This window comes from Caretta caretta, chromosome 28 (assembly GCF_965140235.1).
Source record: "Caretta caretta isolate rCarCar2 chromosome 28, rCarCar1.hap1, whole genome shotgun sequence".
NCBI lineage: Eukaryota > Metazoa > Chordata > Testudines > Cheloniidae > Caretta > Caretta caretta.
In genome coordinates this window covers 6374315-6391917 of record NC_134233.1, presented here as the reverse complement: position 1 = coordinate 6391917, position 17603 = coordinate 6374315, and the positions used below count along the sequence as shown (strand labels likewise).

The 17603-nt window shown below is 44.8% G+C and overlaps 1 protein-coding gene across 1 annotated transcript; it reads left to right on the top strand.

The window, feature by feature from the left end:
• The first annotated feature begins 14763 nt into the window (after positions 1-14763).
• On the top strand, positions 14764-16512 carry LOC142070231 (maestro heat-like repeat-containing protein family member 2B). Its single transcript, XM_075123781.1, has 3 exons — positions 14764-14832; positions 15699-15852; positions 16391-16512. Exons 1-3 carry the CDS (start codon positions 14818-14820, stop codon positions 16510-16512), a joined length of 291 nt encoding a protein of 96 aa, XP_074979882.1. The 5' UTR covers positions 14764-14817.
• Positions 16513-17603: the final 1091 nt, after the last annotated feature.

The window sequence follows — 17603 nt, the reverse complement described above, 5'->3', positions numbered from 1 at the left end:
TGAAGAAGTTAGCTGCCTGGTTCTTAAACTCAGCAGCAGCAGTCGCTCGCTGGGTGCTCAGTGATTCTCTGCCTCCCTGGGCTCAGCTCTTGCCAAGCCCTGCTTTTGCTCTGCTCCTCCACAGCTTCAGCCCAGATCCTGTCCTACACCCAGCCTTGCTCCTTCCTCAGAACAAGCCCTGCTCCCTTCTTCCCTGGCCCCGGTGATCCGGTTCTGACCCTTGGCTCTGATTCCTGACTCCGACTCTCTCTTGATTCTCGAGTGACCAGATATCCCAATTTGATAGGAACAGTCCTGATCTGGGGGTCTTTTTCTTATATAGGTTCCTATTACCCCCCACCCCCATCCCGATTTTTCACATTTGCTGTCTGGTCACCCTACTTGATTCTTGGCTCTGGCATTTGGATTCTGACTCTAGTTCTAATCTTTGGACCTGCTTCTTGGTTTTGGCCCTGTCTCAATCCCTGCTTTTGGCATTTGGACACTCACCACTAGGTATGACTCCCACTCTGACCACTATGCCTGACCACCTACAACCCGGTCTCCTGGCATGTGTTTAGTCTGGTTTGTGATTTAACCATCTGGTGAGTTCCATGTAACCTTGTGCATGTCTTTGTGAGGAAACCAAGTATCACCAATAATCAGTGCATGTTACTGCACAGCGGTTCTCAAACTGTGGGTCGGGCTGGAGTTAGACTTGCCTGGGCCCAGGGCTGAAGCCCAAGCCTGAGCCCTGGGCAGCAGGGCTGAGACTTGGGCTTCAGCCCTGGGATCAGGTTACAGCTCCCCCCGCCCCCTGCCTGGGCCTGAAGCCCGTGGGTTTTGACTTTGGCCCCTTCTGGCCCGGGGGAGCTAGGGCTTGGGCGGGCTCAGGGTTTGGTTCTCCCTCCTGGGGTCGCGAAGTAATTTTTGTTGTCAGAAGGGGGTCGTGGTGCAATGAAGTTGGAGAACCCCTGTTAGAGCAAGTTCTTATCTTTCTCTATTATCGTTTGCCATCCTAATGCCATGTGGGAAGTAGTTTTGTTTTGCTGTATGGGGGTGGCTTGCTGCATCAGGGCCTCTCGTGGTGGAGCACGTACGGGCTCTGGCTGGGAGTTCAGATGTGGGAGTTCAGTGGGGACACTGGGGCATGGCCACTAGGTAACTCGAGGGGATGGAAGACCACGAGTGTCGATGAGGCCCCCTCGCACTAGGTCCAGGTGTCCTTCCCCCCCCCCGCCCGCCTGGAAGCACTCGCAGCAGCTCTGCGTACTAGGCCCAAGTGTCCTTGGCCCCCGCGCCTGGAGGCACTCGCAGCAGTTATGCTGAGGATCTGCAACAATATGTTGCAGAGTCAGACTGCCTGAAACTAAACAAGGCCAAACAGGGCAGATATGGAAGAACAATGCTGAATAAAGCAGCTTTATGTATAGTTTAACAAATGATACAGAGAACAAGGGCACTAGCTGGGAACTGGATTGGCTGGCTATATGGATACTTAGGGCAGCTTGCTATTGGATAGGTATGCTGGGAAAAAGGATGTATAAAAGCCTGTGTAACTTCCTGCTCTGGGTGCAGGATTGGAGATTCTATTCTCCCTGTACCTTTTTGCAGCTGCAAATAAACTTTTCTGCTTCTCCACCCCGTTGTGATTATTGGGTGTAGCACAGCGGGTAGCGAACCAACCTCAGCTGTTGATTAGCCTCTCGGCACTGGGTGCCGGCAACAATAACAATTATCAAAAAGTGTCATGTTTTCTCTAGTGACGTGCTAACATATTTTGCCACCAGGATAAATATGGACTAATTCTAATGAATTACCACAGATTTACATTGGTGTAACTGAAATTGTGCATTCAATATCCTGTTTCAGGTTAGTAAAAATAAAAGAATGCTGTGGGTTTTGTGGACATGTACAAGATACAGATTTATAAAAACAACATGAAAACAGGTAGTTATGCTGGGGAAAGGGGAAGCCTTATTGAAGCTGGTGGGCATACCAGTTGTCCTTTATTCAGGATCAATGTAAAAACAATCAAGCTCTTTTGTGGAACAGATGGCTGACTTAATAGAAGTCACCATCAAGTAAAGTTGGACTAGGAGTTGAGCCATACAGTGGAAGGGGCTTTCACTAGGGTCTGAATGCAAATGCAGGGAGATGGGGTTCGGGCGGGGGGGAGGAAGAGAGGGAGTGTGACACCGCAGAAGCACAAAGGAGCCCCAGAGAAGTATTTGTAGTGTGATCTCAGAAAAAGTTGAGAGAGAGAGAGAGAGAGAGAGAGAGAGAGAGCACGCGCGCTTTAGGGTCGACTGCTGGATAGAAAGAGGCTTGGAATTGTGAGCCAAGAAACTATTCCTGCTGTCGTTAGGGAAATAGAACTTTGTGTACATTCTTTGTAAATAGCAGGATTGTGTCAAAAAAATACCTGACTCCATCACCCATTTCTCCCCCAATGGAAACAACTCACAAGACCCAAAATATTCACTAATTACTCATGTCAAAAGGGATAACAATATTGTGAATTCTTTTCTTTTCCTGTTCTTCGATAAAGAATAGACCTGCTTCAGTAAAGAACCATAAACACTGAAAATACTGTTTTGTTCTCTCAGAGCTAGCTCTCAGTAGATCTAGAAAATAAGAGTTTGTTGTTACACAATCCTTAGAATTCAATTATTTGCACAAATCATTTTAATTTTCCTCTGATTAGGATTTAAAAATAAGCAATTAGATATTCTGTATCGTGTTTAGGAAATTTGTAGGATTAAGATCAGCATGTATTCTGTATACATGGCTTTACCATATATGCAACCTCACATCTACACTTGTAAGAGGACCACATTTCCTGAAGCAGTTTCACACCACTTCAAGCTAGGACAGTTTTAAGCTACTTTATGTTTCAAATGTGAATGGTGTCCGCTGTGTCAATTAATTTTTTAAAATTATGACCATGATCTAAGATGCACATTTTCAGAATTTTCTTACATCATTCATATGCTGGGATGAATAAGGCTGTTTTCCTGAACTGCGGTCCATATTTGGAACTGTCTTTATAGTTTAGACTCAACCACCCTTCTTATACAGTTTGGAAGTTGTTCGATACTCCCTTGGGACCAGATTTACTCTTCTTTACACAGATTTGGGCCCTAGTCGGGGAGCGACATACTCATGTAACCGAGGAGCAGAATTTGGCCCTCATATGGGTTCAGTCTCTCAGTTAGGCCTGTCTTTTTATCTTATCTATTGATATAGCATCCATCCCGAGAGTAGAAGAGCAGCTGTCCCATTTCAGACGAGATACATCAATACCTATATTGATTATTCACAATGTTTTTATCTTTGTTGTACTGTTCCTTTTGAGAAATAAGAAAATAGAGTAAAAGTAAAATGTAGTTTTTCTCCCAAATCTATGTGCCATTCCTGATCTTGATTGAACAGGGGAGAGCGTCTTTCCTCTGGATTAAGAGTCCAGCTGAGACAACTACCCCAGCCCCACACATTCTACAAGGGAATCCAAAGTCAGAGCAGTGGCGTTCAGTGAAGGGTAGCTGCTCTCTTTGAACATCCTGATAGATGAAATAAAGGAGTGGGGGTCATCATTAAAAGTATCTTAAATGGGAGCTCAATCCCCAAAGCTATGATTGCCGAATCAGGAAAAAACAAGAAAGTATGTCGTCTCAGGGATTGGCATATTCAAGTTTACAAGAGAGACGATAAAGACTGGCCATGACGTAGAAAAATCAAAATTCAAGTTTGCCAGTAAGAAAAGAGCCTGAGTAATAGTCAGCTAAAGAATGGAAGGGACCAGTTTACCCAGGAAGTTACAAGAGCCTTTATTAAAATGGAGAGCTACTTTTGTCCTTCTGTCTGCTTGCTTCTGGCAAAGGTTGACTCCGGAATAGAGGGGGAATCTCTTGGGGTCCAGCAGCTCTGCTGGCTTGGGAAAGTGTGCACTGCATCACCCACTCCTCCCTGTGTGAGACAATCTCTGTGCCTCTGTTTCGACAGTTCAAAACCCTTAAAAATATCTTTCTTTACAGCTCAATACAGAAATTGCCAGAACCTAGTCCTGTACTTTTTTCTTTAAAAACAAACAATGAAATGGGGATGTTTGCACGACAATGATATGAACCGATGTCTGTATTTTTATATCTTTAGACGCCCAACAAATACATAAAAATCTGCATGAAAATAACAATTAGTAAGTTTGCAAAACTGAGCAATGGAAAGTTCGGAAATGCCAGGATTCAGGGAGTCTGAGTACTGTGCACGTGCATTTTGACACAGTCTTTGAATTGCATAATGGTAGTATTTTTTTCCACAGGCCCCTTATTCAGTGACCATTGAAGTGTTGTTTGTTGTTTGCCTTCCGACACTGTGTACATACTTCTGCAACGTGAACACATCAAGTCAGGTTCCAGGTCGCAGTCCTTCTCTTCCAGGGGCTCAGTGGCCAGGGCCCAATATATCTAAAATATCAGGTAAATCCCTGGGATTAGGGGTGTGGCTGACAGGGCCTATTTCTCAGGCACCATGAAGTGTTCTACTCTAAGGATGAGGCTTGTCTGTGCAGTAGATAGAGCTTTCTCAGGGGACAGTCTGTGACAGGAGAACAAACTCCCATGTCATTGCGAGGCTATTAGAGAGACAAGGTGGGGGAGGGATAGGGTGACCAGATAGTGAGTATGAAAAATCGTGATCGGGGTGGGGTGGGATTGATAGGCACCTAAACCCCGAATATCTGGACTGTCCCTATAAACTTAGGACATCTGGTCACCCTAGCTGAGGTAATATCTTCTGTTGGACCAACTTCTGTTGGTGAAAGAAATAACCTTTCAAGGACCTGAAGGAGAACTCTGTGCACTCCTTTCACCAACAGAAGTTAGTCCAATAAAAGATATTACCATGACAGATGTGAGTCATATTATTAATGTACTAGAGGAAGCTACTCAGATACTTCATTGATGAGAACAGTAGAAAAACCTAGATAGAATAAAGTGAAGGAGAAAGAGAGAGCCTCTTTCTGAGATTATCCTTTTCCTTCTCCCTAATGATCCTATTTGCTAACAAAGATATACATTCTTAGTGCTGTTGTGGCTTTGTGCAGAAGTGTGAATTGTCTCAGTAGATTCTGATGTATTTTATCTTTTAGGCAAAGATATCGAAAACAGGGAATACAAACAACACATGTTATGCAAACCCGCACCACTAGGTGGAAGCAGATATTTTGAGTTGTCATAAATTGAGAAACCATTTCAAAAAGCGAAGGAATGTTCTTGGAATTCTGCTTTAAGCCACAAGGCACACAGCTAAGCAGAGTCATCTTTTGAGTGCTGGATCTTTAATTTTTTTTCCATACGAGACCCTGCTTAAAATCCCATCAATAAACTGTGTTCTCTTCACTCTCCTATTTGTCTGTGCTGTGACGGAAAAATATAATTGTCTGTCAATAATGGCTTTTATTTGAAGCAGAGAGTTAGAAAACATGTGTGTAAAATGCTTTGAAGAAGAAAATCTCTCTAGAAATGCAAATTAGTATTATTGTTCTTATTGGGTCAAATTCTACAGTAGGTATTTAGGCTCCTAGCTTCCACTGATTTCAGACAGACAGACACAGACACAGACCCTTTGTTTTTTCTCCCTCCTCCCAGCTTTTGAAAGTATCTTGTCCCCTCATTGGTCATTTTGGTCAAGTGCCAACGAGAGGTTACCTTGAGCTTCTAAACCCTTTACAGGTGAGAGGATTTTTCCTCTGGCCGGGAGGGATTTTAAAGGGGTTTACCCTTCCCTTTATATTTATGACAAATGCATTTTCTGTATTTACCAGCTTTGTTTTCTTGCATCCTCAGTCATTTTGGGCCTTGTACATAATGTGTATAAATGGAATATTTATCATCCTCTCTGACTGTAATGTGTTTTAAGTGATGGTATATTGTCAAGCTGCATTCAGTATGGGTTAATCTGTTGATCCTCATTAGTGAGAGAAGTGTATGAATTACGAGCCCAAGCAGGATCCCGCTGCTCATTGCTGCAGCTCAACTTGCACTGCTGCAGAACACTATTTGCGTGTGTGCACAAGGTTTGTGTTGTGAAAACCTTGCCCCCTGTAAATACACTCAAAGTCAACCTCTGATCCAGCTCTTGTCAAATGCAGCCAGTTAACATCACAGTGACCACGGGTGTAAAGCTGTGGCCTCCTCCTTTTGAGGGTCTACTGTTGCCCAAGTTCTAAGTCAAGCTGTGGCAGTGTTTGGGTGATGAGGTGCTAATTTATGAGCTCCTTGATGCCTCCACAGTGTTTGTCATGGTTTTGCCACACATACTCTTGTTCTGTTCTTGATCTTAATTTGTTCTGTGGCATGACATAGTTCATGGTGTTACTTGTCACATGCTGAACACTCTTCCCATCACTGGTCCATCCGTCGTGGACTTATATGTGGATGCCTTGCCCGGATGGTAACAGCTGCAATGAGCAAGCATTCTTACAATTACTTGTGCTCCTACCTGATGCTGCATTTTTGAAAGGCCCGACTTTATGGAGCCAGGTGTAGACAGTGAGGGGTGCAGAACACCAGCACAGAGACAGGCAAACTCTCTTTGCTGACCATGCCCTTAGCTTCTTGCAGAGCGGCCTGCTGTTTATGTACTAAAAATGGAGTAGGCCTCAACTGTGTGCCACTGGATACTTTCCATCTTGTGCAAATGTACGAGTCCCCAGTTTACACAATGGCATGGAACAGGGGCTGAGTCACATCAGACCCTGACTCAGGAAGAAAGTTCCCGAAATAGGTAGCACTATATTAGCTATCTGCTGGTACCTGGTCAAAGGGGGCTTTTTTGCTTGCTTTATTATCCTCTTGTCTGTTTGTTGTGCTGTTAAGATGTGTTAATTAATTAATGACAGTTAAGGACCATCTTGTTCTCTGTTTGTACAGGTCCTAGCGCAATGGGATCCTGCTCTGTGACTGGGACTGTGAGGCAGTACTGCAATACAAATAATCACATGCTGATCTCCAGAAATATTTTTATAGCGTGGCCATCCCCACTAGCTTAAGAGATTAGTCACGGTAAATGGAAGTATGTGAACCTGACATCTGCAGTTTAACTCAGTCCCCTTGTCTCCTGCACTGAGTGTTCTTTCTGCTCAATACACACTCAATGGTAGGCATGCCCACAGAATAGGGTTATGAAGATGGGTCTCTGGGAGGCTTTGACTTCCTCTACCATGGGATGCTATTGCAGGAAGGAGGTTTGCTGGGAAGATTCATAGATTCATAGATGGTTAGGGTTGGAAGGGACCTCAGGAGGTCATCTTGTCCAACCCCCTGCTTGAAGCAGGACCAATCCCCAATTTTTGCTCCAGATCCCTAAACGGCCCCCTCAAGGATTGAACTCACAACCCTGGGTTTAGCAGGCCAATGCTCAAACCACTGAGCTATCCCTCCCCCCCAGAGATGGGGTCCGTCTGACCAAGAAGGAGAAGAACATCTTTATGCACTGACTCACCAACCTTAGGAGAAGAGCTTAAAACTAAGTTCAGAGGGGGCAGGTGAAAAAAGCCACCAGGTAAAAAAAGGTGGCCTTAATAGAGAACTAGCTGTGTGTGGAGAAGTAGATGTGGAAAATTGCAGTAGAATTACAGGAGAAACAAGAGGGAAATCCATGGGGGCATCCGCTTAACATCTTAGATGTCTGTACACACAAGCAAGGAGTAATAATAATGGGGAATAAGCAGTAAGAACTGGGAGTTTTAGTACATGAATCTTAACTGAGCTTAACTGCATCACAGATACTTGATGCGATAAATCTCATGACTGGACTACTGGTATAGAGGGCTATAGCTTGTTGAGGAAGGACAGGCAGGAAAAAAAAGAGAGGACATATTGCATTGTAAACCTGTTCTGAGGTCCAGAAGGAGGTGAGAAGCAGACCAGTTGAAAGTCTCTGAGTAAAGATAAAAGAGGGAATAAACAGGGGTGAGGTCCTGGTAGGGGGTCTATTACAGACCACCAAATCAGGAAGAGGAGGGAGACGAGGCATTTCTAGAACAAACAACAGCAATATGCAAAACACAAATCCTGATCATAATGGGGGACTTTACCTACCCAGACATCTGCTGAAAAAGGAATATGGTAAAACCCCAAATTACCCAATAAGTTCCTGGAATGTACTGGGGACAATGCTTTGTTTCAGAAAATGGAGGAAGTAAGCGGGGGGACAGCCATTTTAGACTTGATTCTGACCAGCAGGGAGGAGCTGGTGGTGAATGTGAAGGTGGAAGGTGATTTGGGTGAAAGGGATCATGAAGGATAGATTTCATGATTCTAAGGAAAGGAAGGAGTGAGAATGACAGGAGAAGGACTGCCAAAAGCAGACTTTAACATCCTCAGAGAATTGGTAGGTAGCGACCCATGGGGAAAAAGTCTAAGGCATAAAGGAGTTCAGGAAAGCTGGCAGTTTAACCTCCAGGAGACAATATTAAAGGCACAACTGCCAATGCAAAGGAAAGACAGGAAGAATAGTAAGAGGCCAATGGCTCCATCAGAAGTTTTGTAATGACCTGAAAATCAAAAAGAAATCCTACAAAATGGGGAAACATGGACGAATTACTAAGGAGGAGTACAAAAGAATAGCATGTCCGTGTAAGGGCAAAATCAGAAAGGGTAAGGCACAAAATCACTTATACATAGCAAAGGACACATGTCATTGGAATTCTTTTTCCATATGGTTTACTGCAAAGAGTGTCATCACTCTGAATGCTTTGAAGGCAACATCATCTCCAAAATCAAGTGTGGCCTCTACATATGGCCATACATATGACACCACACTGTATTAAACACAACAAAAAATAATTTAGTTGATTTGTTTGGCGGGACATGGAAATGAAGAATAAATTTCAATTCATTGTAAAACAATATAAAATCAATATTTGTAATACAGTCCAATAAGATTTCATCAAGCTTTTTAATCAACCGAATTAAAAAGCAAAGGAAACCAACCACCCACACTCAAGTGTCACTGTGCATTCCAACCAACCAACCACACTCAAGTGTCACTGTGCATTCTCCAAGGCAGTTTCTTCTCTTTCTTTGTTTGGTGCTTTTATTTTCTATCCATTCAACCAGGAGCAGATTTTCCAGTAAAACCAATATTGGAAAGTGTGGCAAACTGAGAGAGGGACGGAACCAAAATTCAAAATGATTTAGAGCGAATGAGAAATTCTACACTGGAGCAAATTTAGCCACCTATTGGACTGCATACATGGATGGGCCCAGATATTGAAATGTATTTAGGTTCCTCACATCTATTGATTTCAGTGCGAGTTAGGAGCCTAAATACCTTTGAGGCTCTTGTCCATGTCATCACAGCACCCACCTGGTCAGCAGCAGTTTATGTGCTATGTCACAGTCACAGCGATGTCATAATAGTGCTTGCATCATCTGAACTGGCTATCCTGGACAGGACAGGACAGCCTGAGAGGCCAGCTGCCTATCAGTACTGGAGCTCTTTGGAGAAAGGACTGGAGGAAGTGTTGAGGAAACATTAAAACATGAATAAATTTGTGAGTGATCAGGAGGTAACCGACAGAGGTAAGGGTCAGCATTGTATTCTCTATATCCATTCTATATTCACACACACATGTAGAAAGCATAGGCATACAGATTAGCTGTAATGTTCTCCTTTTGTATGAGCAGAACCTCAGCTGCTGGAAACCAGTGTCCCTCTGTTGACTTCCTTGTAGCTGTGTTGATTTACACCAGTTGAGGCGTTGGCCTACAGCCTCTGGACCTGGAAACTTTCCTGACAATCTGAGTTTCTAGGGAATGTTATGGGGGAGGCCTTCCTTCTTTTCTCCCAGTTGTTTTATGTTTGTTATGGGCCCTCATTTTGTGTCTTCTGCATCCATGGAGCCAACTCCATCAGAGAGAGGGGAAATTAGAACAAAAAAGGCAGAAGGACTTCTCCTCTAGCTGTCTAAATGAAGCTCTGCTAATATCTTAAATGCAAGAGAACAAAGCATGGGGGTCACATTTCTTAGCAACACTAGTGCTCCTCATCCCACACGGATGGGCAGTGTAGGTTACAGTTATGATTCCGTTTGCATCTGGGTGTTACAACTGAAGGATGCAATTTGCATAACGGATGGGCAATCACCTAACCTCAAGCAGTCTTTCCTGGGAAGGGGAAATCTTGTTAGTTCCTCCTTCATGCTTGGAATGCTGTTACAATGGAGACAGATAAATACGGCATTTCAGATTTCTTGTGAAATATTAAGTCTCCTGGAGAATTTCTGCCCAGAGCGAAGAGATACATGGGAGATCAAATCCTGATTTTTTTCATACACGAGCTATTTCATTGTTTCCTAGAGTTTAAGGCCAGAAGAGACCATTAGATCATCTAGTCTGACTTTCTGTATTTCACGGGCCACTACATTTCACCTAGCAACCCTACCCTGAACCCCAAAACTTGTCTTGGACGAAAACATTTCAGTCTTTAGGAGACAAAACTGTTGTGTGCCATCAGCAGAGGACAGGAGAGACTGAGGTTCCACCAATGCCTGAGGCCCTTGCAATGGTCAAGAATTGATTAGGTCAGATATACGCAGATTATCCCAGCAGGTGATCAGTGCCCCATCCTCCCACTTAAAGGTCCCTGCCAATCCGACCAGGGGGAAATTCCTTCCCACCCACAACTCTGGAGATCAGTTGGACCCTGAGCATGTGAGCAGGACAGCTAAGGAAACAGATTCTCTGAACCATCTTAGAGCACTGGTCCACCCTACCAGGTGTCCCATCTCCTGCTATGGTCAATCCCTGACGCTTCAGATGAAGGTTGGAGGGACCCACCCCACCCCACCCCACTCACAGCGTACACCTCGCCAATTGTGCATGGGGGTGGGGGGGGGCGGGGGAATTCCTTTATGACCTCTACAGGCAACTGTACAGGGGGGAGGGATAGCTCAGTGGTTTGAACATTGGCCTGCTAAACCCAGGGTTGTGAGTTCAACCCTTGAGGGGGCCATTTAGGGATCTGGGGCAAAAGTTGGGGATTGGTCCTGCTTTGAGCAGGGGGTCGGACTAGATGACCTCCTGAGCTCCCTTCGAACCCTGATATTCTATGAACTGGATGAACTCCGTTCCATGAGTCTTCTCTGCAAGTATTTAAACTACCATAAAAGAAGATTGAAGGCTTTCTTCAGAACAAGGGGCCTAAAGTTAGGCTTCTAAATTCATACTGAGCTCTCCAACAGTGGCCTGATTTTCAAGAGATACCGAGCCCCAAAAGTTCCCAGCATAGCCAATAGGTACATCTGGGTGCTCAGGATTTTTGAAAATGGGGCCCTGACTAAGCAAAACTCTTAAGCATGTGCTTAACTTTAGCTCTATTTCTTGGCTTAGAGTTAAATTATTACTCTGTATGCTATCAAAACTCATCAATTGACAGTAAAGAGGGAAAGGAAGATTATTTTATGGGGGGAATCTACTTGAAAGGAGCAAATTTGCTTCATTATGATTTCCCCCCAAGCACACTGGGTAGTTCAGCAAACAAACCTGGTCATGAGGAGGAAGGAAGAGGATTTCCACGATTCCCAGGTCTACTTCTCACAGTGTTGGGGCTCCTGCAGAATCTTGACTGGATAGTGAATTAAAGAGGCCAGCACCAATTTCTGCTATCCTTTTATTTCATTTCAGGTGTTTATAATGAGGTTGTCTCCCTCCTGGCACATATGGATGATCAAGATAAGGGCAAAATTGCCCTCAGGATTGCCTTTATAGCCGAGACCAAGCTGGCTATCGTTCTGACAGTTCTGCTCGAGAAACTGCAAAAGGATGAGGTAGGGCAGTTTCATGAAATTACATCCGCTTTCCAGGTGTCCACACCAAATTCTGCCTGACTTCATGGGGGTACAGGGGACTGCATGGGGATAATTCAGTGTAGAACTTGGCCTGGCGCACCATCAGGAGAATCAGTATTCGCCCTTCTGTCCTCAGGCGTAAACTCATCATGCAAAATGCTGTTCTTACAGATCAGGATGATATAATGCTCTATGAAGAGAGCATTGTCCTTTTACACACAGTGGAGTACATGGGCTGTAGACAGTAAATGTACACCATCGGACTAGCAGTAATCTCTTCTAATAATACTTTGCCCTTCTTTCGCATCTTCATCCAAAAATCTCAAAGCACTTCCCTAATACTAATGAATTAAGACTCACAGCACCCTTGTGAGAATAGGAAGCATTATCCTCATTTACGGATGACTTGTGTCACAGGGAATTAAGTAACTTGCTCAACACCACTTAGCAAGTTAGTCAAAGAATGTGAATAAAACCCAAGTGAACTGACTCCCTGCTCTAAATCCAAGCCAACACTCCTTTATTATGATGACATATTATTGAGATTATAGCATTGAAGGGACCCTTATCTATATATTTTCTACGGGGGGAATTCTGCAAGAAAAAAATAAAAATGATGCGTACAATATTTTAGAAGTTCTGCAAAATTCTGCATATTTTGTTTGTCAAAATAATACAATATAATTAGAATCATAGAATATCAGGGTTGGAAGGGACCCCAGAAGGTCATCTAGTCCAACCCCCTGCTCAAAGCAGGACCAATTCCCAGTTAAATCATCCCAGCCAGGGCTCTGTCAAGCCTGACCTTAAAAACCTCTAAGGAAGGAGATTCTACCACCTCCCTAGGTAACGCATTCCAGTGTTTCACCACCCTCTTAGTGAAAAAGTTTTTCCTAATATCCAATCTAAACCTCCCCCACTGCAACTTGAGACCATTACTCCTCGTTCTGTCATCTGCTACAATTGAGAACAGTCTAGAGCCATCCTCTTTGGAACCCCCTTTCAGGTAGTTGAAAGCAGCTATCAAATCCCCCCTCATTCTTCTCTTCTGCAGGCTAAACAATCCCAGCTCCCTCAGCCTCTCCTCATAACTCATGTGTTCCAGTCCCCTAATCATTTTTGTTGCCCTTCGCTGGACTCTCTCCAATTTATCCACATCCTTCTTGAAGTGTGGGGCCCAAAACTGGACACAGTACTCCAGATGAGGCCTCACCAATGTCGAATAGAGGGGAACGATCACGTCCCTCGATCTGCTCCCTATGCCCCTACTTATACATCCCAAAATGCCATTGGCCTTCTTGGCAACAAGGGCACACTGCTGACTCATATCCAGCTTCTCGTCCACTGTCACCCCTAGGTCCTTTTCCGCAGAACTGCTGCCTAGCCATTCGGTCCCTAGTCTGTAGCTGTGCATTGGGTTCTTCCGTCCTAAGTGCAGGACCCTGCACTTATCCTTATTGAACCTCATCAGACTTCTTTTGGCCCAATCCTCCAATTTGTCTAGGTCTTTCTGTATCCTATCCCTCCCCTAAAGCGTATCTACCACTCCTCCCAGTTTAGTATCATCCGCAAATTTGCTGAGAGTGCAATCCACACCATCCTCCAGATCATTTATGAAGATATTGAACAAAACCGGCCCCAGGACCGACCCTTGGGGTACTCCACTTGATACCGGCTGCCAACTAGATATGGAGCCATTGATCACTACCCGTTGAGCCCGACAATCTAGCCAGCTTTCTACCCACCTTGTAGTGCATTCATTCAGCCCATACTTCCTTAACTTGCTGACAAGAATACTGTGGGAGACCGTGTCAAAAGCTTTGCTAAAGTCAAGAAACAATACATCCACTGCTTTCCCTTCATCCACAGAACCAGTAATCTCATCATAAAAGGCGATTAGATTAGTCAGGCATGACCTTCCCTTGGTGAATCCATGCTGGCTGTTCCTGATCACTTTCCTCTCATGCAAGTGCTTCAGGATTTAACACCCGTTAAAATTATTTTTGGTTATTTATTTCAAAATACCTGTCAGCAAGTATGTCTGTATGAATACAGACAACAAAAAGGATTCAGGAAATGTTTTTTGACAAACTGATTCCTTACTATGCATGTTAATACAGAACTCAGAGTAATAATTCATTTAAACTCAATACAGAACCATATTTCTTGCACCCCTTAGGTGCAGTGTAAAGGCTTGGTAGAGTCAGGGGTAATGGAGGAGCTGAGGGAGAGGGAAGTAAATTGCTGGGAAGGAGCCTGGGTGTGAACTTGGAGCGTTGCTGGGTATGGGTGGGAAAAGTATGGAAGAGTTTTTTTGGGAGGGGCGGGAAAGAATTGTTAGGCAGCTCCCCCCATGCAGACCCTGTCTGACCCCTAACCTCTCCCATTCAGTAAGGCACATCTGCCCCTGTCTCCATGTGTTCCTGCACACCCGTGGGTCCTGGCACCCCCTGTCCACATGGGTCCCTCCACCCCCACTCAGAAACCCACTCCCGTGTAGATCTAACGGCTGAGTTCATTGCCTCTGGGAGCGGTTGAGGACTTACTGCAGGAGTTGGGTATTTTATATTCCACATTTACAAATTCTGCCTGGAGTGGCTAGAGCAAGGGCAAGGTGCTCATTTTTATTGTTTGTTCTGAATAAATGAAACTAGAGAAGGGGGCAGTGAAGGGCGCTTCCTCTGGCTCTTTTCTCTCCAGGAAGATTAAACGATGTCAGTTGCTCGGCTGCTTGTGAAGCGCTGCTCAATGCGGTGCTTGTGGAGGGCCGGGCACGTTTTACACCAATTAAGCCACCAATTAGGGCAGGGGCTTATTAGCCACATTACTGTCTGGTCGGCAAGAAAGAGTTTTCCTCTTTTATGTTTTGTCCCCAGCAAAACAGAGTAGACATTTACTGTGTCCTGGAGAAAGTCTTACAGCAGGACACCCAGGGCCTGGAGAGAAGGCTTCTGAAGAAAATAACAACACTAGCCTCAAACCACATGAGAGAGACTCAGGTAAGTTAGTTCTCCCGAGATACCAATCAAAGGATCCAAAGCTTTAACTCATTCAAACTCTCTTTTGGGGGGATAAACTATATACTGAAATGAAAATGTATTCTTCTGTTAGAGGCCCACACCTTCCTCCAGACCAAAGCCCAGGTCCTAGACAGCACTTGTGCACATGCATAAAATGGGACAACTCACATGCTGAAAGTTACACATGTGCTGAAGTGCTTTGCAGGATCAGGACCTGAGACACATGATCTCAGACCCAGAGACAGGCCTATGGTGTCTTAAGGAGCAAGTCTTTCCCGAAGTCTACTCAGGATTTCATTATTGATACTGATTTTATGGGGAAGGCGCTCTGATACTGTCGCGATAAGTGGCAGTATAAAGCCCCAAGACAGACAGAATCTGAGCTATCTCCAAAAGAAGCAGCATTGGATTTAGAATATAGTTTGCCAGCAGGAAAACCCATGGAAAAATCCCTCTCTTGTTCCAAAGGAAGTCAGCCTCCTTTTGGGGGACAGTTTATTCCAGGAAAGCTCTCGGAATATCTTGAAGCTGCCCAGTCTGTGTCTCACTTACCGCCTCAGGGAAGGGCAGGGAAAATATCATGTGACTATGGTGACCAGTCACCCACCACAAGTAGCTAACAGTGAATAGGCTAACGAAGCAGCTTGCAAGCAACTCGAAGGCTGAAAACTGTTTAGCCAAGTGACTCAAGGAATATTTATGACGAATGACTCTACCCTCAGAAAGTTGGGTTGGTTCATTCACAACTTGTGCACAGAAATAAGGACTTGACTCATGTAAACAACTCTGGCTAGTGCAACCGGCTTCAGTCACCTCAGTCTCTCTCTTTTGGTTTTTGTTTTTAGGAAGCAAGAAATGAACTAAAAGTGGCAGCTAGCAACACCTTAGTGACTCTGGCACGCTGCTATTTCAGCGATGTCATGGTAGAGCTGATGTATCATCTGGAGCTGCCTGAGGAGTTTATTTTCATTACGTTGGGCAACCTGTCATCCGCCTATGGTATGGTCACTTCCCTCTTTTCTTTCAAAGTGATTGTTTTTCATTTAAGGACAGGGGATTATCTCTCTACCTAAAAATGTTACCGCTAAACAGAGCTCTGTTTGAGTGTGTGTGTAGAAACACAAGATTAACTGCTGTTGCTAGTTCTGGCCTCCAGATCATGAGCGATCCAGCCAGAGGTGCAAGCTCTAACTTATGCCCCTGAGTGAAGTACCTGAAGGATGGGAATGAGTGGAAGATCAGGTCTAGTGGAGCTCTTCTCCACCCCACTTCCCATCCCGCCCCAGTGCTCTCTCCCCTTACTCTGGGAGTGAGTTGGGCATTGGGCACAGCTGTACACTTGTGGAGGATTCCCCTCTTCAGGGTGAATCCCCCACTGGCTTTCAATGGCTGCTTTAAAGCCATTCTGCTCTGCTTACGCAGCGCCAATGGCCTCTGAACCCATAGCATCCTGCCCCACAGTGTTTCTAAGTGTGTTGTAAGAAGGCAGAGAGCAGCTGATTGTCTGTCTCCCTTCTCTTCTGGCCTTTCTCTGCAGCACTTAAGTGTATCCCTTTTGTGGGAATGATCCTGAACGCCATGATCTCCATGTTGGAGTTAGTCGAGGACAGCAGGATGAGACAAGCATTTTGTGGTGGTAAGTGCCAGCACTTCCTGTAGGTGCCCCAAATGGATCATAGAATAGAATATCAGGGTTGGAAGGGACCCCAGAAGGTCATCTAGTCCAACCCCCTGCTCGAAGCAGGACCAATTCCCAGTTAAATCGTCCCAGCCAGGATATTTAGGGGGTCTTGGTACAGATTTAAGTGACTGACCAAGTCTGCAAACAGGCCCTGAACTGTGCTCCCTTCCCTGGATTGCACCAGGTGCTGCGTTCCTTGGCTCCCGTGGCACTCAGTGAAGTTGAGAATGCTCCTTACTTTGCAGGAGGTGCTGAGCATTTGTAAGTTCAGGCCCTTTATGACTCACGCATATCGTTTAAAATAAACAGACACAAAGGCTGAAGCTGCCCCTCTGCCAGGAGGCTCCTGGGGGAGGAGGTGAAGGGAGCAGATTTCATTACTGTACATTTAAAAATCCCCTGTTTCCCACTCCTCCACCCATTCTCTCTCCTTAGTTTCTTCTTCATCATCATCATCATCATCACCTTTCACCCTCTTTCTCTGTCTTCTCTTCTTCTCCACTTCTCTCTTCCTTTGCTTTTCAGGTGATGCTCAGTAAGGGGTTAATCCTGTGCCCTTGAGGGAAATGGGAATTTTGCCATCCACTTCATAGAGAACAGGATTGGGCCCTAATTCCTCTTAGCAAGGACACTAGATACACCTACTTTTAGGGCAAAGTGCTCCCCACTACCTTCAAATCCCACTAAAGCCAATGGCAGTTAGGGGCACTGAACATCTTTCAGACAAACTGTAACTCAAGATGAAATCATACAGTGTTCGGGTTGAATAAACAACAACTGCAGAGGACGCGAGTCTTCAAATGATGGTCATTGAAAAAAGATGGAGAGATGTACAAAGAAAAAAGCCTTTTAAGAAACAAGAAATGGAATGGGGGAAAGAGAAATAGCTCCAAATTGATATGGGATTTCAGCATCTAGTCCTGATAGGAGCTGCCATGGAATTGGAGTAAACGATAGGCCTGGGTGTCTTCTCTGAGAAAGCAACTTCTCCTCATTATTACTATGTCCTTTTCACATTGCCCGTCTTCTCTCCTTCCGTGCAGTTCTGGAAAAATGCTCAAGGGCAGTG

Bases quoted from the DNA above. Each gene is read 5' to 3' on its own strand.
- LOC142070231 (XM_075123781.1), top strand. The intron at 15,853-16,390 runs GTATGGTCACTT...CTTTCTCTGCAG, and splicing joins CAACCTGTCATCCGCCTATG to CACTTAAGTGTATCCCTTTT.